The 9,903-nt window shown below is 37.1% G+C and overlaps 1 protein-coding gene across 1 annotated transcript; it reads right to left on the bottom strand.

The window, feature by feature from the left end:
* Window positions 1–833: 833 nt before the first annotated feature.
* Window positions 834–6,285, bottom strand: LOC113780620. The gene is made up of 10 exons (XM_027326403.1): window positions 4,037–6,285; window positions 3,713–3,955; window positions 3,313–3,365; window positions 2,986–3,131; window positions 2,826–2,888; window positions 2,618–2,741; window positions 2,034–2,112; window positions 1,351–1,471; window positions 1,046–1,274; window positions 834–961 (listed from the first exon to the last, which is right to left on the bottom strand). Exons 1-10 carry the CDS (start codon window positions 6,283–6,285, stop codon window positions 834–836), a joined length of 3,435 nt encoding a protein of 1,144 aa, XP_027182204.1.
* Between the last annotated feature and the right edge of the window lie 3,618 nt (window positions 6,286–9,903).

Below are 9,903 nucleotides of genomic sequence, written 5' to 3'. Positions count from 1 at the left end.
TTATGCAGAAAAAACGGTAGTGCAAATGTATGGTTAAGAGTTGTTATGGATGAGTTTGTAAACGGTAAAGAGCATATATATAAAGAAAAGATCAATGTAAAAAGAATATATTTTTCATTGCTATTAACGCTAAGTGTGAGCTTTTTCCTACCACAATTGAAAACATTTATTAGTTGCAGTGGAAGGTAAGGAACAATGAATAGAAAAGACAATTCAATATGAAACATTAAGCGTGAGCTGTCAACTGACTGCATGTAAAGTAATGCATTTGTAGTGCTTTAATGGCCTGAAGGCAAGATCATAATTTACCCTGTACTTGCGATGTTTAGTGTAGTAGGTAGGTTGACATATAAGTAGCAGGACCTGAATATATAAGTTTTATTTGTAAAAAATGCTGCCATTCGTAATAAATGAATAAGTGTGTATACAAAGTTGGAGGTTCTAAATGGATAATAATAATTGTATTGCAGAAAATATAAAGAAACGGAAATGAATCCCAAGTTATATAGATTATAAAGCTGCTAGTTCTGCAAAAAGGGAGTTCATCGTCAAGGATTCAAAGATATCTGTGAAAATCCTCATGCTGTCCAAGATGGAGGATTTCAGTTAATCTTTGAAAGTCTGGCAAAAACTTTGATACAGGTGCCATTATCAAAGTTCAATAATCATGACAAAAGCTGTTTAGCAGATAACCACGTACAAAAGTAAGGAAATTGTGAACAGATGAGTAGCATTTCCAAAAGCCATAAACAATCTGCCTAAGTATAGAAGTGCAGATGACAGAACCCAAAAAATATTAATGTTTGAGCAGTCCAAAAGGAAATGAGGGCAATTCAGCCTAATTTTGCTTTCTTTTTGGAGTTGGCATATGAACTTTCAAAGTCATTGCTGTCGACAGTTTCTGCTTCATCAAACTTTTGACAGAGTCGAAGGCGAACTTTTGAGCCAGAACCACCATCTCCTGTAAGCACAAGGAGTAGTTAAGTTAACAGTTCATTTAAAGAAAATATGGTTATGTGTCACAACTCCAGATATACGTATCGACCTGTCATCAACAATTGCTCATTTTCAGTTTGCTGGTGAGTTGAAAGCGAGACAGATTCTGGTTCACCTGTCAATTGAGCACGACCAAATTCTGGTTCGAGTTCAGAACAATATAAAATCGTATAACGCTGTCTAGCATCAGCGAGCTGAGTTTGGACTGGTTTAATGTGAACCAGAAATGTTTTTGTTTTAATTTGAGCATGAACAAACTCAAGCGGCAGTTTAAGATTCTGCAAGAAGTACAGAAGATATAAGGGTGACAAGTAAATAGCGCACCGAATATTAAATTTGAACAGTTAAAATAACCTGATTAAAATGATCAATTGCTTCAAGGGCAGTAAAGGTGAGAATATTTTCTGCTAGATCTCCAAAGATAGAAGCAGGTATAACTCCACTGTCATCGCTCAAATCAACGTCAAAGCGGCACCTAAAACATAAGTATACAAGTGCTTAGGCGATACACTGTATAACATTAACATTAAGAGGAACTCTTTGCATCTAAATTTAAGTTAATGATGTAGTAATATAGGACCTAGGCATAGCAGGGTCCTTCTCTTTGCATGAGTTACAAGTAAACTCAATTCCATAGTCTGCTGCAGTAGTTCGGTAACACTTCGCATAGCTCATATACCAATATTTCTGGAAGATGTGTTCAAAAGAGAGCTTTGCCTTGACCCGGCAGTCTAAAAGATAGACAAATATCAGACGAAAGGCTAAATAGATATGAAACTATAAAATTACATAACACTTTATTATTTGATCACCTTCTGTGATGGGATAACATTGCAAATTAGAGTAGTTTTATGATCTGTTTTTAAAGAAAGCACAGGATTGTATTTAATATAACTCTTTGCATCAATGATTTCTGCAATTAACTTAGTATTTCTCATTGCCCTACAAAAAAAAAGATCATGTAAGGAAAATATTAGGAAAAAATGATACAGCTGATACTATGCTGCATAAAAACATGTTAGCTCAAGTCACTGCACCAATTCTTGAGCTGTCTTGCTTCCTGTATAGATGGATCAACAAGGAGTGCAGAATCGAACCAAGTAGAGAGAGCAACACCTAAAGAATAAACAATAGAATGAATATTGAATTATGATTAAGAAGCTTGACATACAAATAAAGGTCATAATACAAAAAAAAAATAGTAGTTTAACAGACCATTGTAGTTGCTAACTTTCAGCCTTCGACCAATGATAACGGGATAGCTTTGCATGTTATTCAACAAAACTTAACCTTCATTGTTCAGAAAATCATCCCATAAAGAAAGCAGGACAGTTTGGGACCTAACATTGACATAAAAGTCAAGATGGGAATGATTTAAAGCTCTAGGAAAAACGAGACAAGGTCAGTAAAAAGATGTGTAGTATGATGAAAAGACATTTCGCACTCTTCATTAAGGAGGACAAATTTTTGAACATTCGACTGTTTGGAGTTTTTAGTGATCGTTTTTTTGGTCAATGAACTGATCACCACTCCGAGTACATCTGCAAAGGGAAAGAAGGCGGGCTGAGAATATTTTCAATTTGTAATAAAAACATGAATGATAGACTATTTGCATACTCACCGACGGACTTGCTTCTATCATCCATGTATTCAGCTAAATCAGCAAACTCAGTGAAACTAAATTTAACAGGCATAATGTCTTCATTGCCATTAACTTCTTCAATGACAGTTTTGGAAGTGATCACCTACTGTTTGGTTAATCCAAGACTTTGAAACTTTGGTGGAATAGTCCTGACATCAGCATTTGAAATCTTATATTTTTTATAAACTTGCAGCATAGGACTCATTCTTGGAATATCAGCATTGTAGATTATCCCTTCAACTTTAGAGCTCTATCAGGAAACAAAAAAAAATTACACATAACAAATACGATTAACAAACAAATAAAAGATCAAATAATTGATGGTCGTTTCAGGTTCTAAATGCAACCTCTGAATCATAGAAGACAAACTTTTGCTTCTTGGTTGGTGTTCCCATAGAATCTGTCACCTGTTGTTTCTCCTGAATTGTTATGATACAAGACCAGTTTTTCATATCAGGCATGATGTCCCCAATCGGCAAGAGGTTAGACATTCCTGTTAAAAACGGGAAAAGGATCATAATGGACAAGTTTGGGTATAGATAAGACCTTAACAGTAAGTAAACACAGCTATAAACTGGTACAAGTATACCTGAATATAAGAACATTCTACTGCTGGCTCAATTCAAAAATTTCATTGAACATAACATTTCTAGTTTTGCAATCTATTTTTATACCATCAAAAGTTCCTGGTACAATGAGTATTTTCAGCTCAGTTGAAGCTCTAGCTCTGGACAAGGCTACATATAGCTATCCATGAGAAATGACAGGCTCTCGCAAGTAAATCCCAACATAATCAAGAGTCTGTCCTTGAGATTTATTAATGGTCAACGCAAACAAAGGCGGACAGGAAACTGAGTTCTTATGAATGCAATGAAATTCTTTTGGTTGTTAGAAGTTTGTAAGGGTATCTTTGGAATGAGAACTCTCTTTCCTCTATGCTGGCCGAAGACAATTTCAGCAGAGATAATATGCCGGCCAAGCTCTCTACATATAAGCCTTGTGCCATTACATAGCCCTTCAACAGGATTTAGATTCCTTATTAGTATAATCGGGCAGTTTTCTTTTAACATTAACCTGTGAGAAGGAAGACCTGTTGGATTCTGAGAATTAAGGAAATCCTCGTAATTACCCTGGTGCCGCTGATCAATAGCTTTGTCAGAACTAATGTAAGTGTGAAGCTCTCCAGAAAACCTTCTAATCATTATATCATTCAACTCATCAACCAAGTTATTTTTAAGGGTAAGAATACATCTATTAATCATGCTATACGGATCCTGAGAATAGAGAGTTAAATCTGAAAATACAGAGTGTAGCAACCTGTTAATAAAGAAGTTAAATTAGAAGTTGTATACACTAAAGAACAGATGGATAAAACAGGCCAATATTAAGTCATTTAACCTGTTTAAGGATTTTTCTTTATCGTAATAAGGAATGACTAAATCTCTGGACAAAGTTATTTCGCTGTTCAAGTCCACAGGCTCGCGCCCTTCACCAACTCTTAATAGGAATTCAGAAAATTGAGAATCTAATATAACTCGCATGTTTTCTGTTAACTTCAGTTTATGAAGCTTATACCACAATGGAGAATTGAGAAAGCAAGACTGCAAAAGGACCTCCTTTGTTGCTTGTTCAATAACAGGTAGTGTTTGCCGAAAATTCCCACCAAATACAATAACTTTACCTCCAAAAGGCAGTTCAGATTCCATTATGTCTCTAAGCAAATCATTAAATGCCTCAATAGTTTCTCGTTTTGCCATGGAAGCTTCATCCCACAAGATCAGTTTAGACTCCGAAAGCAGCTTTGCAACACTGCCTTGCTTACTAAGTTGACAGGTTCTGTTCTTTGAGAAATCAAGAGGTATCTTGAACCTTGAGTGTGCAGTTCTTCCTCTAGGAAGGATAGACGCTGCAATTCCAGAGGTTGCTACTGCAATGGCTATATAACCTTGCGATTTCAAAGTAGCAAGCAGCGACCGGTATAAAAATGTTTTACCGGTACCTCCAGGACCATCAATAAAAAAAGAATGTCCTTGGGAAGCAAAGCATGCTTTTAGGATCTTGTTATAAGCATACTTTTGCTGGGAATTTAATTTTAAAGACATTAGCAAATTTTCCGGTGGTATGTCTATATTTCTTTTAGCCTCTATCTTTTTTGTTAGGTGAACTTGATCCACACTAACAAGGTCATCTAATGGTAACTGATACGCAGCAATGCTTGTACCCATCTGCTGAAGAGATTTGTTAATATCAGCAAGAACTAATCCCCTAATTTCAGCAGGAGAGTGGTCATGAGATTGTTTGTGCCAGAGATAATCCCTAGAAAAGTCCAATTCAAATATTTTCCACAACATCGTGGGACCAGTTGGAGAACAATAGACCAGAAGAGTAGCAAATAATAATCTGAGCGAAAATGGCATTTGAAATGCAGTGGCTTCCTCAAGTGTTTCTTCTATATATGTATCAGATTGCAACAACCCAAGCGCTAGAGCAGCCTCTCTAAATGAGTTCATTTTTTTATCATGAACAGTCAAGAGATCTTCAAATGATATCGGTCCAGGAATATGATTTAAGAGAAGCCTTAGATAGTACCTCTCTCCTTCTCTTGGATTAACACTGACAAGTCTACCTATCACCTTTCGACGCTTCCTTTCCGTCCGGTGTTTATACTTGGAAGACCAAACGAAATGCTGAGGGAAATCTTTATAAAAGCATTTAAGGTTTTCAGCGGTTGCATTGGTTGTATTCATCTTGAAAAACTCAATTAGCATGGTCCTAAAAAAATCAACTTTTGCTAACAATTGCAGCAAATCTGAGTTTTTCGAAAAAGAAACAAGCTGCTGATTTGGAAGGTGAATCTGGAGAGTATAAACAGATGGGGTCATCTCATTTAAACGGAACTCATAGATACGCCAAAACGCTTCCGGAGGTGAAATGTATCTACCTTTTTGGAACTCTTTAATCTCGTCAGTATCAGTAGCACTATCATCCGTCATAATCCTAAAGGAGACCAGATCATGTCCCTTGAACACATACTTATACAGGTACTTGACCAGTTTAATGGTAGAAAAAATCTCCACGTTCATGTGGCAATCGAACAAAGCAAGAAGATAGGGGTTGTAAGGCACAACCCACCTATTATCAAGGGTGAATCTGCGAACTTTCACTTTCTTGCCACCATCTCTCCTTCTATAATATGGGTAACTATCTTCACCATGGGTTGTATGAGGGCAAAAAATTTTTGGATAGTAATTCTTACAGGAACCGTCTTTCATACAGGGACAACTTTTATCCATGTCTCCACAAGGATCATGGATCATATGCTTTACAACAAGAGAGTAGAGGTGAGGATACTGAAGGCGATCAGGTAATTCAGCGCAGACTATCTTGTCGTATGACTCTGGATTGAGCAACTTAAATTGAGGCTTTAAAATGAGTAACAAATGAGCATGTGGAAATCCCCGTTTTTGAAACTCAATGACATAGACGCATGCTGCCACCTTACCAAAAATCTGCCTATTCAAGAGTTCATGTTTAAGCATTTCAAATTTAGCTCTAAGAACTCTAGCTAAAAGATCAGGCCTATCCAGCGGCTTCTCATGATACTTCAAATTGCACTGAATTTCTTTCCATGCCGGATTATAGGTCATGGTAAGAAAAATGTCCAGTTTTTTGTATTTTTATACAAGTGCCATTGCATCAAGATAGCGATGCCTCGTGTCTCTAGGACCACCTATAAAGGAAGCAGGCAGCACTATCCTACGACCAACTTTAGAACCTTCAATTTGGCCTAGAGAGACACTATCCAATACCCCTTGAAGAATTTCTGATCTGACAACATTTTGTAGGTGTCTATGAAAGTCCAGCCTAGAAATTTCTATCTTCACATAGGAATCAATTAAAAATTGTTGTAGAAGTCTAAAACAGTGCAGCAACATCGACTCATCGCTGTCTCTTATTTGAAACCTATAACAATTTCTAACTGATACAGTGTCCTCTTCGTTCTTTCCATGTTCAATGGCTATGAAGAAGAAGTAAGAAATGTCAAACTAATGATGAAAAGTTTATGATGCTCACCCTAACAGTCTCAAATAGCAAGAAATACACTTGCCTCTGTGTTCCAAATCGAGTAAATGTGAAGGGTTATTAACAGAGAAAGGATCAATATTTAAATCATCCTCACAAGAATCTGCCTTTCTCTTCCTCTTGCAACATTTTTTAACACCATAGTGCCATCCACATTCACCTTGAGGAAAGAGAATAGGGTACTGCAAAGGATCATAGCAGCCATAGTAATGCTCAATTCTATGACTGGTATTAGAGTGGGTATAAACTTGAATATGAATATTTCTATCTGCCGATTCATCGTCATCCTCAGTCCATATGGCAGCAACTTAAGAGGCCGTAGGCAGATTATAGACACGCTGGTCCAAACCGGGATGACAATTCAAAACAATTTTATAGGTGTCAATGTTTGGGACATGTCTGAGATTCTTAAAGAATTTTGCATAAGGATTGTTTGAAAGGATACACATAAGTAATCTTAAAATGCTTTCACGCAACTTATCAGAACTTCCAATCCTCTTTGCTAATTCTTCTTCAAAATCAAAAAAGTAAAACTGAATTCCAGAAGGTTTTTCGTATGACTGCATCAAACTATTAAGGAAATGGTAGACCTGACCTTGAACACGGAAATTATAAACACCTTTCGTGTTCTTGGTCAGTTCTGGATCATATTTTGCAGCAAAGGATGTGAATCCCCAGTTGTTATTATAGGTCCAAACATTGTTTTTGAAATGAGCACTTTCTTCATTATTTTCGATAAATAGGCGCTTAAGATCATAAAGCATCGATGGAGCCACGATAGAAATATCTCCTCCAGAGCAGCAAAAGTTAGGAGGTTCTAAATGGAACCTCTTGGCTCCACAGTGCTCACAATCAGCAGCATCTGGAAGAGTTAAAGCTTCGTGTGGGATTTCATTGATCGGAAAAATTCGTCGTTGTCTCCCTCTTTTAGGTGCAACTGCATTTATTTTGAAACTATAGCTGAGAAGCGAGCTAAGTTGTGCCTCTATTAGGCTAATTAGCAATGGCATCTAAAATACCTGAAATAGTTATTGAAGAATAAAATGCCAACCCGGAGTTTGCTTCCTCACACGGCGACGAGAACAGCGGTTTCGGGGCGAAGGTTGCACTTTACATAAGAAACCAGAAGAGTGGGAAATTGTTGTTGCTTTCCTCACAGAATCAATTTTTTCTAATAGAATGGGTAGATTGTCTCTCCTGAACAGAGGTGGTTTCTGCAACCGTATTAAGAAATAAGCTAACCAAAAGGGGCTAATGTTATTTCAGCGAACACAATCAGTATATGGAGGGAATTAAAGAATACTCAACAGGGTTGTGTTGAGCATAGCTGCTGTTTAAAAAATATACCTTGAGAAGCAGAAGTTGTTTCACAAGTGTGGTTCTCAGAATATGGCATATTTTTTCCAAAATGAAATATTTGGTGCCTACCAGTGAAGAGAGATTGCAGTTGACCAGATTTCATATGAACCTTGGGCAAAGAAGAGTACTCGTAACATTTTCAAAAAGCTCAGGAGCAAGTAGAGGATCTTTGCCTATGCAAGAAGGTTGCAGGATGCTCTCAGAAAGTCGAGAAGAGCTGTTGGGCCTGTCAACCAACATCACACGAAAAGAGCAAGCAGATCCAATTATAGAATTTTGCTCCTTAAAAGATGCATCCTTTTGTTGTAGAAATTGACCTGTCTTACTTGTAGTTGTGAGAGGATAAAGCTCTTCAGAGTTCACAAAAACATGGGCTGAAGAACAATACTCAACTGGATTTTCAAAAAGATTGTTCGTAAGCAAATACTCTTTGTCAAAGTTGAGAGCTTGGACGACGCTATCAAAACGATTAAAGCAATCGCCTAGTCGATCATGCAGTGCTACAAGTATAGAGTTCCTAATTTTTCTCCTAGGTAGGCAGAAATCAGGCTCAATAGTGGAAGATGGAAGGTTCAAATTTTTCCTTTTTTTTGGAAGAAATTTTCCCTTGCAGCTTCTAAGATCAGCCCTAGCAGTAAGTGGAAGCTCTGCAGATTGCAAATGAAGATGCATTCATTTACAAAGAATTGAAATGTAGAATCAGCAACCAGCAGGTAGGGGAGCGAAGGCGATCTAAAAACCAAGAACTGGACAAGAAGAAAGCAGCAAAAGAAGGACATTGCCAACTATACCTGCAAAAATACTTGCATTTGGCATGTCATTTGTTGTCTCAGAAGAGGGAGCAGAATGAACGTGAGGAACAAAAGGAGCAAAATCGCGAGAGGACATATATTGTAATGCCTCAGTAATGACATCGGCACTGCCATGACCTCTCTTCAAGGCTTCGCTTCCTAACTTTTCACTATGCATAGAAGAGTGATTCGCACCATCAAGTTTTTCATGATGTGAATCAGGGAAAGAAACACCCGATTCCATATAATCAAGTGGAACTTTACGAATACGTGGGAGTAAATGCGCATTCTTTTTCTTGGCAGCTCTTTTTTCTTTTCGACGTTGCAGGAGTTCCATTTTTTTTGAAGGTGGCATTTCTGCATACTTTTTGCGGTGAGTAGCATTTCTATCCATTTGTTTTTTACTAAGAGCGCAAAATGTCGAAGGGCTATATAAAGAAAGGAATATCTAACTTAGCAAAAAAGAATGTAAATCAAAAATTGGCAGAAAACAGAGCAGGCAAAAAACAAACGAACAGCAAGGAGGTAAAGGAGTTCATAGCCGACAGCTGAGCAAAGAACAAATGTGTACATAAAAAACAATCAGGCATGTAAATATAGCACCAAAAACAATAGAATAACTCATATATGCAAGTATAAGGATCACAAAAGGTACAGAAAGGCAAAAAGTCCCAAACTAAAAAAAGGTAAAACTGGAGCAGGCCGTAAGTACTGATGCATCAGAAAATGCATGCCAAAGATGCACAAATTAAGGATAAAATATAGAGAAAAGAGCAAAAGAAGAATAAAATCAGAATAACTAACCTGTGAACACGAAGAAGCTCAACACCGCAGAAGTGAATAATAGCAGAAACTATCAAAGAAATCACAATCATGTAAGAGGTAATAAGAAAAGGTGAAAAAAAAGGGAGAGAAAAAAAGAAGCTAATTTGGTGATAATAATTTAGAAGGGGCAGACAAAAAAGTAAAAAGGGTCGAACCAGTGCATTAGAAAATAGAGAAACAAAGAAGAAATAACAAACAAAGCAGCAT

This window comes from Coffea eugenioides, chromosome 8, assembly GCF_003713205.1.
Source record: "Coffea eugenioides isolate CCC68of chromosome 8, Ceug_1.0, whole genome shotgun sequence".
NCBI lineage: Eukaryota > Viridiplantae > Streptophyta > Magnoliopsida > Gentianales > Rubiaceae > Coffea > Coffea eugenioides.
The sequence above is the reverse complement of the archived record's forward strand: the minus strand, read 5'-3'. Positions and strand labels throughout refer to the sequence as shown.

Excerpts from the sequence above, each read along its gene's own strand:
- LOC113780620 (XM_027326403.1), bottom strand. The coding sequence starts at position 6,285 with ATGACCTATAATCCGGCATGGAAAGAAATTCAGTGCAATTTGAAGTAT. Across the intron at positions 1,472-2,033 it reads GCAAGACAGCTCAAGAATTG|GTGCCGCTTTGACGTTGATT; the intron begins GTGCAGTGACTT and ends CTTATGTTTTAG. Across the intron at positions 962-1,045 it reads TGAGCAATTGTTGATGACAG|GAGATGGTGGTTCTGGCTCA; the intron begins GTCGATACGTAT and ends TTGTGCTTACAG.